The 13,350-nt window shown below is 31.7% G+C and overlaps 2 protein-coding genes across 2 annotated transcripts; one reads left to right on the forward strand and one right to left on the reverse strand.

Moving 5' to 3' along the window:
- Positions 1 to 332: 332 nt before the first annotated feature.
- LOC114187348 (uncharacterized) lies at positions 333 to 6,128 on the reverse strand. The gene is made up of 7 exons (XM_085675238.1): positions 5,802 to 6,128; positions 5,160 to 5,261; positions 4,083 to 4,298; positions 3,384 to 3,485; positions 2,680 to 2,906; positions 1,879 to 2,098; positions 333 to 1,572 (listed from the first exon to the last, which is right to left on the reverse strand). The coding sequence occupies exons 1-7, from the start codon at positions 6,010 to 6,012 to the stop codon at positions 440 to 442; spliced, it is 2,211 nt and encodes a 736-aa protein (XP_085531364.1). The 5' UTR covers positions 6,013 to 6,128; the 3' UTR covers positions 333 to 439.
- A 3,064-nt stretch (positions 6,129 to 9,192) lies between these two features.
- Positions 9,193 to 12,680, forward strand: LOC114187683 (protein MAINTENANCE OF MERISTEMS-like). Its single transcript, XM_085674662.1, has 4 exons — positions 9,193 to 9,752; positions 9,878 to 9,993; positions 10,107 to 10,240; positions 10,509 to 12,680. The coding sequence occupies exon 4, from the start codon at positions 10,536 to 10,538 to the stop codon at positions 12,357 to 12,359; it is 1,824 nt and encodes a 607-aa protein (XP_085530788.1). The 5' UTR covers positions 9,193 to 9,752; positions 9,878 to 9,993; positions 10,107 to 10,240; positions 10,509 to 10,535; the 3' UTR covers positions 12,360 to 12,680.
- The last annotated feature ends 670 nt before the right edge of the window (positions 12,681 to 13,350 follow it).

Below are 13,350 nucleotides of genomic sequence, written 5' to 3' on the forward strand. Positions count from 1 at the left end.
AAAAGGATTAACTATGTTAGAATTTATACAGTTTGTGAATTTAAATAGGCAAGAGGCTACTTGGGAATTTCCTAATTCTATTTGCTCCTGCTTTCCAGAATTTGTCCGTGAGGACAAGGCTAATTTTATACAGGGTGACATTGATAGGAACCATCCCTTAAAATGGGATAAGCCATTTCAGACTTATCAACGAAATGAATATCGTTTTTTTTAGTCTAAAAGGCCAGAAGGATGCTGAATTATGTCTAATTGCATTGGCTCTGTAATGCTGTGAAATCTTTCTAGGAAGTGTACCAGTGCTAACTAAGATCCTATAGTAATAGTATCATGTTAAACTTGTTTTTCTGAACATTCATGTCATGTTATTCTGCAAATATATATAAAAGGAAATACAAGTTAACAAGTAGTAAGGTTTTGGTTTGATAAGCTAATAATTTTTTCAACAGTGACCAAATTTTGTTATCTTTAATTTTTCAATCACTGTCTCCAGTTTTTTGATTCTCTGTTCAAGATCGATTACATTCATTCCAGATACACAATTATAGCTTTCACCTTGAGCCCCAGATAGGCTCACTCCCTCAGTAGACAGCCTTGCTTCTATGCTCCAATTTGCATCTTCAACCTCTTCCTTCAAAATCAATGGTTCAACACTATCTTTCCCAACCAGTTTTGCCTGTGGTGACATTCTTTTAGCATTTTTGTAATCTATAGTAGAGGCTGAAGAACTCTCGTTGGACAAATATTTACATCTTGCTGGAACTTCAGCATTGATATTTTCCTGATCTTTGAAACCATCTTGAGCATAATTTCCAGAAGGAACAGTTTTCAAGCGTTTAACAAGAAATTCAGAAGGCACATTAGCATCACTGTTACCTTTCCTAGCATTTAAAGCATCATCACTAGATTTTTCAGTATACACAGTGCCACCAAGTTTCGGAGGAAAACCGGGAGGAACATCAGCATCATTACCATTTGTACGATGAAGTGACCTTGGACTTCTCTTTCGCTGCACAATATTCTTGGCAAAATCATGTTGATCTATTACATTCATTCCAGATACACAATTATAGCTTTCACCTTGAGCCCCAGATAGGGTCACTCCCTCAATAGACAGCGTTGCTTCTTTGCTCCCACTTGCATCTTCAACCTCTTCCTTCAAAATCAATGGTTCAACAGTATCTTTCCCAACCAGTTTTGCCTGTGGTGACATTCTTTTAGCATTTTCGTAATCAACAGTAGAGGCTGAAGAAGTCTGGTTGAACAAATTTTTACATCTTGCTGGAACTTCAGCATCAATATCTTCATTATCTTTGAAACCATCTTGAGCATAATTTCCAGAAGGAACAGTTTTCAAGCGTTTAACAAGAAAATCAGAAGGCACATTAGCATCACTGTTACCTTTCCTAGCATTTGAAGCATAATCACTAGATTTTTCAGTATACACAGTGCCACCAGGTTTCGGAGGAAAACCGGGAGGAGCATCAGCATCATTACCGTTTGTACGATGAAGTGACCTTGGACTTCTCTTTCGCTGCACAATATTCTTAGCAAAATCATGTTGATCACACATCACTGGTAGTAAAAAATTAAAAATAGTGAGTGGGAGAGTCTCCATAAGGTCATTTAATTGTTGTAAAATTTATATTAGGACTTCACAAAATAGTATAATTGATCTAGAACCATCATCCAACGTTTGAGATGTCATGATTTAAGTAGATGTCATGCCTTAAATAGAAGTCATGATTTAAGTTCAGGTCATTCAAAATACACAAAAGTAGAGGTAAAGTTTTTGGTGATATATCAAAATTTTCTGAGTGTTTCTTATGCATGGAAGCAAAATAAGGGATGTGCACCAATGAAGTGGGACAATGAACTTACACTTTTTTAAGGCAATGTAAGCAATCTTTGCAGCATCCTCTTCTGCCTCTTTCTTGAATCTACATCCCTTTCCATGAAATTCCTCACCCTCTACTTCCAAGGTAGAGAAGAAAGTTGGCCTGTAGGGAGAACCAGCCTGCATAGTTTTATATGTTGGTTTGTGAAAGCCTTCTCTCTCAGTTAATTTCATTAGTGAAGTCTTGAATGAATCAGAGTCACCCTGGATAAGAGGATACAACTCCATATTCAATTGTAGCAATTTTTAATGAAGACAGAACACACGAACATACATGTGAACACAAGAATAGATTTGACCTTTGAACGAAGTTGATCAATTTAAAATCTAAATGCCTTCCATACATAAAATTTTCTTCACACCGAATAATAAGTAAACATTCAGATATTATATATAATATAGAGATCGAACAACTATTTTTAAACAGAATTTTTTTATGTAAAGACATTCTAAAAAAGATAAGACAAAAGAAACTTACTAAGACATTCTATATTTTTAACCTGGAAAACATCAGTATAAAACATATTCACTTTTAATAAATGTTTTCCTCATGAAAGGATAACTGTAAAAGATTAGGAACTAAGATGGAAATTTAACTAATTTGTCATATTACTTTTTGTTTGTACGTATTTCTTGGTCACAGCAAGTTTTAAAACTGTAGCTGCACGAAAAATACACAAAATAGAGTTCCCTCTTGGTAGTTGAACTATATAGGTCCTCATATTTTTTTTTCTCCAACATTCTTCTTAGTTAGTAACAATGTTAGACATTAAAAGGACACTTGCCATCTGAAATATGTCAGGTGATAATAAAATTGAATCAGAAGCTCGCTCTGTCTCTTTTATAGTGTTGGTAAACGAAGGACTTTCAGTAGAATGCCCATCAACTAGCACTGTGGCCTTAAAGTCATTTGCTGGAGGCAGATCCTCAGTTTTACATGCAAACACAGGTGGATGAAGATTGTTCACTCGAGCATTGTTCTGCAGATGAATTTTGTGAATACAGTCCATATCTAGAGAATTGAGTTGAGTGATGTTGTTAGATGATGAAATGGAAACAGAAAATGGTAACAATCATAGCATAACTATCGTAGATATGCAAATACAGTAGTGAATAAAATGAAAGGAAGTCAACAAAAAACTTCTAAAGATTCCACCACAATACAATGAGCTTGAGTTTACTGTTAGAATAAGTTCATTAGTAGTTTTTTGTTATTAATATATGTAGAAACTATTGTAGTTATGACTCTGAAAGTCATTGAAAATGTTTGTTCATTGAGATAAAGATAACAATAACATTGAAATAAAGATAAAAATAACCTTTGAAATACCAGACATTAGGATTGCCATAAGTCATTTGCAGAAGATACACAGAGACAAGAATGCATTGAATACATTTGATCTTTGTCAAGTGAACTAGCAACAAGAATCGATATACAGCAGAGCTTCCAAACTAAGTTCAAAAAGTAAGGAGGAAAGGCATCATTCACCATCTATAATAACTGAAAATTGTGCTGGAGTTGAACTTTGCTGAGGTTTCACCGCTCTAATTTGCTCTTTTGTATCGTCTTTAGAAGTTTGTCTTGGAGATCCTAGGCGGTCATAATAGAGAACAAAATTAATTGGTGCACAATTGTATAAAGTTAGGTCAACAAATTCTACCCTATTGTATGAACTTAGTGTAATATTACTAGTTTCTACCATCGTATTGTTTTCTGCATCATTTTGTTAATACAAGACATGATATTAAGAATGAGAACTAAAGAAAAGATTTTTGCAGCATTGATTTAGATAGTTTTAGAATATAAGATAGATGCCAAAATTTCATCCTTAAATTCAATTTGTTTGTTATGAAATCAATTAAGGTTAGAAAAAAAATTCATCGTTAGCGCTAACTTGAACTCAATTGCAACTTATAGTCTACTTCTGATCAAAGAGCTTTATAGTTTCTCAAACCATTTCACATAGTGATTGTTTCTAACCCAAAATCTCAAATAACTCCTTAAAATTGTTGTAATAATAAGCTATGATTGTATATGAACACAAACACAAACAATCTAAGGAATAAAGTAGACAACTCCCTTCACAAAACAGGAATTCACTACTTCAAGACTTTCATCTTTATCAAGAAAAAACAGTAAAGAAACCAACTTTCCAAGGAAACTGAGAAAGGAGAAGAGGTGGAGTACCAGAACAGAAGCTGAGGAGAGCAACCATGGCAGCTTTGTTTTCAGCTTCTTTAATGGAACTAGAGGCACTGGATGAAGTGAAGATGACACCATTGACATGAACATTAGCCTTAAAGCTAGGTATATGATCTGGACCACTTTTCATGCCAGAGTACCTTGGCAAACCCCATTTTCTCTTGTGGCACAGCTCTTGTAACTTTGTCTTGTACATTTTCACTTTCAAACACAACAAAAGAAAAAATGCTCATCGAATAATACATACATGAGAGGAAGAACTAATCTTGATGATTAGATTAGTTTTAAGTAAAATCAAATCCAGTTTAAAACCAATGCATAGAGAACTTTTAAAATCAATTGAAAGAAATCATATTAGGAATAGTTTTTAAGAAAATTATTGTAAAAGGCAATAAAGTTTGCTAGGACATGTGAATTCTAAGGATCAATATATGTTAGCATGTGCATTTAACACTTTATTTTCACTTATCATATATCATTAATTTTAAGTGAAATTAATCTCAAACTTTAAAGGATGATTATATGATAAGATTGTTTTTTCTTATCTTAATACATAGTGTTCGATTAGATTCTCTGAGAAGAAATGCTTCCTCCATGAAGGAGAGTGATTGTTGTTGGTTTCAGTCTAAAGTTTATTTTATGCTGCTTGCTTAGAAAATCATATAGAATGTGTGTCTTTTGACTTTGAATTCGAAGAAAATTTGAAAACATGTTTTTTAAAAGGGATTGTTACTGTTGTTTAATTAAAACATACACACTAAAAAAATCTATATTTACAAATTTTTCCTTTTAGCTTTGAAATACTAGACATTAGGATTGACATAAGTCATTTCTAAAATTAATCTTGTATGCGTTTTACACCTTATAGCTTTCTAAATTTACAAAGCCAGAATGAATGCAACCATGTTTTTGGAGGGTTTGATGAGAATATATTGTTCATTAGAATGGAACTAGAAGGAAAATAAAAGTAAAGTATTGTTTTTCTTTACTAGATGTTTAGAATCCACATACAGCAAAGCTTGCAAACTAAGTTCAAAAGTAAGAAGGAAAGTCATCATTCACCATTTCTAATAACTGAAGATTGTGCTGGAATTGAACTGTCCTTAGGTTTCACGGCCCTAATTTGCTCTTGTGTACAGCTTTCAGAAATTTGTGTTGAAGATCCTAGAACGTCATAAAGCACAAAATTAATTGGTGCACAATTGAACAAAATTAGGTCAACAACTTCTACCCTGTGATATGAAGCCATAATATTGAGAATTAAGAATGAAAACTAAACAAAGGGTTTTCATTAGTATTGATTTAAATAATTTTAGAATTGCTGAATTTGATCATTAAATTCTACTTGTCTATTATGAAATCAATTAAGGTTAGAAAAAAATGTCATTGTCAGTGCTAATTTAGACTAAAGTGCAACTCATAGTCTACTTTCGACCAAACAGTTTTGTAGTTTCTCAAACCATTTCACAGAACAAAGTGATCGTTTCCAACCCAAAATCTCAAATAACTCCTGAAAACTGTTATAATAATCTATGATTGTATATGAACACAAACACAGAACAATCTAAGGAATAAATCTGACAACTCTCTTTACATAAAAGGAATTCCCTACTTCAAGACTTCATCTTCATCAAGAAAAAACAGTAAAGAAACCAACTTTCCAAGGAAACAAATAAAACCAACAAAGGAAAAGGGGTGGGGTACCAGAAGAGAGGTTGAGGAAAGCAACCATGGCAGCTTTGTTTTTAGCTTCTTTAAGGGAACTAGAGGCACTGGAAGAAGTGAAGATGACACCATTGACATGAACAGAAGCCTTAAAGCTTGGTATATGATCTGGACCATCTTTCATGCCAGAGTACCTTGGCAAACCCCATTTTCTCTTGTGACAAAACTCTTGTAACTTTGTCTTGTACATTTTCACTTTCACACACCAAAACAAAAATGCTCACCAAATAATATATACATATGAGGAAGAACTAATGTTGATGATTGGATTAGTTTTAAGTAAAATCAACTCTATTTTAAAACCTATGCATAAAGGACTTTTAAAATCAACTAAAAGAAATCATATTAGGAATAGTTTTTAAGAAAAATACTGTAATAGACAACAAAGTTTGCTTAGGCATGTGAAATATAAGGATCAATGTATGTTAACATGTGCATTAACACTTTACTCACTTATCATATATGATCAATTTTAAGTAAAATTAATCTCAAACTTTAAAGGATGATTATCTGATAAGATTGTTTTTTCTTATGTTAATTCATTGTGTCTGATTAGATTCTCTGAGAAGAAATGCTCCCAGCATGAAGAAGAGTGATTGGTGGTTGGTTTCGGTCCAAATTTTATTGTCTGGTGCTTGCTTAGAAAATCACGTGGGATGTATGGTCTGCTTTTGACTTTGAATTCAAAGAAAATTTGAAAACATGTTTTTTTAAAAGGGATTGTTACTGTTGTTTAATTAAAACATATACACTAAAAAGGGCTATATTTAGAAATTTGGCCTTTTAGCTTTGTTAAAACTAGTTAGAAAGTTGATTTCACTTGTCTACTGAAAAATATCTTCTTCTAATTAATTCACTACTCCATTTCCTATCTTTAGTAATATTTTCTTAGTAACATTTATTTAAATGTTACAATATATAAATTTTACATACTATAATAATATTTTAAATATAAATATTACTATAAATAATAAATAATAGAACGTAATATTGTTGCATTTCTAAATAAATGATACTAAATAAAAATTTAATTAATATATATACACTACATCAATTACTAGCATTAGTAACATTTTTTTAGTTATATTTATTAAAAGTATTAAAAATGATACTGTGTATATTCCATAATTATATTTTCTTTAAAATGTTATGATAAATTTATAACAATATATAAAAAGGATTTTTTTTCTTTTGTATCCACATCTCATGATTCCAATTTTACTATTTACAATATAATTATTTATTAAAATTATTAAAATTATTTTTACCTATTTTTTATAAAACTATTTTTTTTTCTTTTTTATTCATCAACAATTAATTTCTCTATTCATTTCATTTTATTTTTTATAAATATAAATTTATTTTATATATTAACTTAATAACATTACATTATTGTTACTTACTAACATATTATCATTCATATTTAGAAAATGCATACACACAGGCACGATAGCGCCTATATGGTGGATCTTGATAAATAAGTCTGGAGAGGCCAAAATAATATACTTAAATCTTATATATTTAATTATTATTACTAATAGAACTAAAGTATATACAATTTAGTATTGAAATCCTTGTATATTTTTTCTTAAAAAAATTATAGTTTTGAAATTGTATTTGATATGAAATTCATTTTAAATAAGTTTTTCTAACTCCATCTCTTTTCCTGAATATTCTCATATTTGAAAATGTTTTCTTATAATAAGTTCTAAAGAATTAATATAAAACATTTCGCTTATAATTTAAAAGAATTAATATGAAATTTTTTACTTACAATTCTTTGAATCTTAAGAAATGATCATTTAATTCAATAATTGAATTCCTAGTATCATGCTTGAAAAATAGGTGAAGAAGTAGATTTGTATTGTTTTCATCTTGAAAGGTATCTTCCTTTTATCACTTAATAAAACAAATGAATCTATTATTTTATTTTTCATCAATAATACATATTTTAAAAAAATTAAGACTAAAAAGTAATTTATCAAAATCTAAAAAGTAATTTATCAAAATCTAATACAAAATTGAGAGACGTAATTACTAAAAAAATATGATAATCAAGTCATCATTAAAAATGATTATGAAAAAACATATAGTACATAACTTTTCTTTTTATATTTATAAAAAAATAAATATACAAAACTCATAAGATGAAAAAAAAACTGAATTTCAAATTAATATTTTTCTATCAAGAGAAATGAGAAAATTACATTTTTTTATTTTAGAAGAGAACGTGAGAGTGAGAGAATGAATTTATGTTTAACTTTCTGTTTTGTTTTTAATCAAAAAACTAAAGAGATAAAGAATAATAAATATCTCAATAAACGTGAAAAACTTGCAATGAAAGAGAAAAATAATATCTCAATAAATTTTATTATTTTTTTAGGTCCGCCATTGTCTTGCATGCCAGTAACGTTAACAGTAATATTGTAACATTTTTAAAAATGCTACTATAGAAAAATTAATTTATTATATAATATTTTTTAATAAAATGTTATTAACACTATAAAAAATTAATTAAATACAAATTAATTTGAAAATTATTTATAATTAGTTGTTCTCTGCATAATTTGTTATCTTTAATAATATTTTCTTAATTATATTTATTTAAAATGTTATAGTACATAATTTCATCTATTATAGTAACATTTTTTTTATATAAATATAACTATAAATCATGTAAACATGATATTATGATCTTTCATGGATGAATGTTACTGTAATAGTACTCTAAGAGTATTCTGATTGTGCAACTTTAAACTTCTTTCATTTCTTTTTTTCTATTTCTTCAACCATTAGTTTCCCATTGTGCTAGTACAGTAGCCATGAGCATTGTGTAGGTATAGTAGCCATAGATGTACAAGAACATCAACATACACATTGCGACGGTGGTTTTGCTGCATTTTCGTTGATCCTCCATTATAAATTAGTGGTTAGGATTTTTCTTATTGTTATTGAGTAGTTTGTAAAAATTTGATTAAGATTTGGCATCTTATTCTGATTTGATTCATTTCATCTAGTTATAGGTTCACTTTCTTCATTTGCACGTTAGGAGCAGAAGTTGAGAACGATCTTCTAATTCAGAAGATTATATTCCTACAGTTGGCTAGGTATTTTTTTTTCTCGTGTCTGGACCTAATTAGTTGGTTCCTCCTGCCTATAATTTCTCTAATATTACAAGTTTATCGTTCATATGATGTCAGAGTTATCTGTCTATTCTTTAGCAAAAACTTTCTACTTTCATTTACGAGTATGTTGGTTCAGTTTTAGGATTTTACTATTTTGATATCTGTTGGTTGGGGATTGTACTTGTTCATGTCTGGTGAGTACTGGAAGTTGGCATGGGTAAAGGGGATTGCGTTGTTTATATAGCCTAGAACAACAAACCTGTAATGCAAGGTTGAAGCAGTTAATGCAAACTTTCCTTTTTATTCGTCGTTCTTTCTTCTTTTTTTTTTGTTATTTTGGTAATTTTATTGTTTGCTTTTGGGAGAGTATGTTTGATAGGGAAACTTGCAATGACAGTGTTGTTACACTGTTCTAGTTTCATGAGATAGGGATTGTGGAGATTGAGATAAACTATTTTATGTTATTTTCTGTGTTGTATTTTCTTTTAGGCAAATCATGGGCCAATAGTTATATAAACTACTTATATAACTATTGCACATTTTGATAAACATATGAATTTATCAGTACAATTTGATCATTTCTAATATACATTTATTTTATTGCTTCAGAGATTGGCACAAGGAAGCCAAACGCTTGAGTTCTCCCGAAATTGTTGAAGCATTTATATTGAACAGTTTGGATAAGGAAATATCTACTTTGGAAAATGAATTATCAGGCAATAGGCCATGCATAGGATTTTTCCACAATGATTTGCAATATCGTAACATAATTCTTGATGAAGAGTCTTGTGTTGTCACCATTATAGTGAGTCCCTGTTTATACTATTGAGTATTACTATCTAATACTTTTTGACTGTGATAGCTCAAACTGGTAAGAGAATGTAAATTTTTGTAAACTAACAAGTAATAAATGTTGTACTTTTATAACAGGACTGTGAATATGCAAGTTCAATCCTGTGGCATATGTTATAGCAAACCAATTTACTGAGATGACTGCCAATTATCACACAGATACCCATATATTCTTGACTTCACTAAATACCCAGGTCTATGAATAATCAACTGTGCAATTTCTTTTAATTCAATGACATATGATGTCACATTACTCAAACTTTTCAAATTCTCTGTTCTCAGTTCTCACACTCTTTTTTGGGTTCAGAGAATTCTACTCAAACAAAGTGAAGGTTGTGTTGTTCTGTGAGCCACGAAATCTTATTCAAATATCAATAGTATAAGCTTCCCTCTGATCACGTGCAAGCCATGTTCTAAAGAAAATAAAAAAGCAAAAAACTTGTAAGTTCAAAGGTCCTTTTCAGTAGGGTTGTTTCGAATTTGGATTCTCTGTTGATTTTTTTGTGCTGTTCCTCTACTATGCCTTCATAATACATTGATTACCACTTATTTTCACGTTTTAAAATATATTAAAAAGATATTTAAAATATCAGTACAGTATTTTTAATGCTCAGCAGAGTACAACACCAAAAAAATCAGTAGAGAATCTGGACTCGGTTGTTTCTTATCCATTGGTTGATTGATGTAACTCTTCTTTCTGTGTTTTCAGGTACTTGCTGATTTTCATCAATAGAGTATGGAGCCATCACCGGACAATATTATTGAAGCAAAAGAAGAACTCATGGTTTCACCATTATCTGGTGAAAACCCAATTCGCAGAACTGCTTATTTTATCAAACCCTGCATGGAAGGCTCCGCGAATCCTCCTCATTACATGTTCTCTTCTGGAAGAACAGCCACTGTTGATTCCAACCATGCAAAGCTGCCTCTAGAAGTGATATACAGCGGATGGTGTCCTCCACATCAAGAATGGAATACATGGGTTCAACAATATATGTGGATAAAGGCTGGGATAGACCAAGCTATCAAAGCTTCTACTTTTCTTATCCGTAGAAATGATGACTTGATTCTTGAGCTTGCACAAAGGTGGTGTTCAAAGACTAACACGTTTGTGTTTTCATGGGGAGAAGCAACTATAACCCTGGAGGACCTGAATGTTTGTTGGGGTTACTCTGTCATGGGAGAGCCTTTCTCTAGACCTCTTGCGAGTGATGAGGAAAAGGAAGTAGAACAATATTTGATTACTGTGTTTAGGATGTTTTTCAAAACAAAGGCCAAAAGGGCAGATCATCATCCATGGATGAGGTATTTCATGAGTAATGAGAACCATGTGGAACATGAGGCATTCTTGTCTTTGTGGTTGTCAAGGTTTGTTTTCCCTGGTAGATCATATAAATCCATTCTGAAAAGTGTTTTTCCTATTGCTATACATTTAGCAAGAGGAACTAAACTAGCTCTTGCCCCTGCTGTCTTAGCCAACATTTACAGGGATTTGAGTTTGCTGAATAACAAAATCAGAATTGTCACAACTGTGGAGTTAGAAGTTACATTGTGGGCTCCTTTTCAGTTGGTCCAAGTTTGGGCATTGGAGAGATTTCCCTTGTTGCAGCCGTCTCCTCAAGTAGTTGAGGAAGGTCAACTCTTGATGGCTAAATGGCACACAGTGAAAATGGCTAAACATGACAACTTAAAATTGATTTTGGACTCTTCAAGAGCTGGAAATGACTTTATTTGGTGTCCATTTGTGAATTCTCCTCCTCTTCAGCTTTACAATGAAAATGACAAGTGGGTATGCAAAAATCCCAATTTTGATGATGAATTAGAATCCTTTGCTCGCTGCATGAGACTCTCAGAGTTGGTGGGTATGGAATGTGTAGAGCATTACTGCCCAAATCGTGTTGCTATGCAGTTTGGGATGGATCAAGACATTCCTGGTATGCTAGTACCTCACAATGAGAATCCTTGGATAAGTTATAGTGAGCCAGTAACAGATACAAATTTGTACATTGTATTATCTGCCCGCCAAAAGCCAAATGTCAGTTCTAGGTACTATCATTGGTGGAAGCAATCAAATCAAAGTAAGGAAGGAAGCAAACATTATGATTGTGTTGAAAGTAGCTCAAAACATGCGTTACCAATATCATTATATGTGAAGAAAGAGAGCAGCCTATCCTGTGGCCCACCACCTGGTTTTACTTGCAAGATTAAGAGAAAACAAGAACATGATTTTGATGAAATGCAAAAGGGTCCAATCATTGAGTTGTCCAGTTCTTCAACTGAAGGTACATGTGTTCGTGATGAAGAAGTTGAAAATGTTTCTAGTCCTGTATCTGTTGTTTTTCCATCATTAAGTTTTGAAGAAGCAAGAAGAAGTGTCAAAGACGACAATGGAGTCAAAATCAATAATTTATTTTGTGATAGAGATGGTGTCAGTGATGTGGAAAGGAAATATGCAAGCCCTTGCATAGAAGAAATATCTTCTGATCTTGAAAGCCGGATTGGGAGGCTTGAAAGGGTGGTTGCCAAGCTTAAAGCAGAAAAAATAGGTTATAAAGTTTAAAATATTGGAGTCAAAGCTGAACCAAAATGTCCTTTTTTTGTAAATGAAGACCAAGAATCCTTTTTTGCCATTATAGAACATAGTTCCTTAATCTAGCTAATAGAACAGAATGTGTAGATTGCTAACTTGTATTGCTACTTATTTTGATGCGATGGTCCCTTTTTTGGTACAACCTGTGTAGTTGCTTTGTTTTTTAGCAATGGTTATGTTAAAATGGGATAGTTGAATTTTGTTTAATTCATTGATATTTCTCTTGACCGAAGTAACAATATTCTTTGAAACTTGAATATTGTCTTGTACTCAGAAGCAAATTCAAATTATGTGCAGACTTGTATGGAACTGGTTAAAAGAATATCTAAGAGAATTACCAAGTGTGTTTGGTTCTGCTTTGGTACCGCACGTGTATTGTTTAATTCAAATTCATTTCCATCTCAAGTTGTTTTAACTTTCTATGCCTTACGATTAACAAGGATTAAGTATGTTAGAATTTATACACATTGAGAATTTAAATTGGCAAGAGGCTACTTGGGAATTTCCTAATTCTATTTGCTCCTGCTTTCCAGAATTTGTCCTTGAGGACAAGGCTAATTTTACACATGGTGACATTGATAGGAACCATGCCTTAAAATTGGAGCATAGAGTTTCTCTTGCTTGAGGGAGCTTTGACTCTCATTCACTTCCATCCTTTCTTTTCACATAACTGCGTCTGTTTGTCACTCGTTGGTTTTGCAGTTAACTCTTACACATCAGAAGTTCATTTAATTTTTTATCCTTCTTATTTTTTTCCTTCTTATGCATAAGATACTTTTAACATCAAGTGTAGGTACTCAGCAAACTTTTCACTAAAATAAAAGATCTTATGTCATTTGTGGGAATTCCTATCTCACACAACCTACTTATTTCACTAATAGGTAGTATTGCAATTCCCTCAGGGAATAGAAGTTTGAGAAACATGTATGCACCTCGAATCTGAAACACAACAGGTGCAAAG

This window comes from Vigna unguiculata, chromosome 6, assembly GCF_037176805.1.
Source record: "Vigna unguiculata cultivar grain cowpea cultivar isolate G323 ecotype 2 chromosome 6, ASM3717680v1, whole genome shotgun sequence".
Classification (NCBI taxonomy): Eukaryota; Viridiplantae; Streptophyta; class Magnoliopsida; order Fabales; family Fabaceae; genus Vigna; species Vigna unguiculata.

What these genes read in the sequence shown, in the direction of transcription:
- LOC114187683 (XM_085674662.1), top strand. Translation starts at nt 10,536, where the DNA reads ATGGAGCCATCACCGGACAATATTATTGAAGCAAAAGAAGAACTCATG.
- LOC114187348 (XM_085675238.1), bottom strand. Translation starts at nt 6,012, where the DNA reads ATGTACAAGACAAAGTTACAAGAGTTTTGTCACAAGAGAAAATGGGGT. An exon ending in TTTCCTCAACCTCTCTTCTG is followed by an intron (nt 5,262 to 5,801) that starts GTACCCCACCCC and finishes ATGACGTTCTAG; the next exon opens with GATCTTCAACACAAATTTCT. An exon ending in ATTTTCAGTTATTATAGATG is followed by an intron (nt 2,907 to 3,383) that starts GTGAATGATGCC and finishes TCAATTCTCTAG; the next exon opens with ATATGGACTGTATTCACAAA.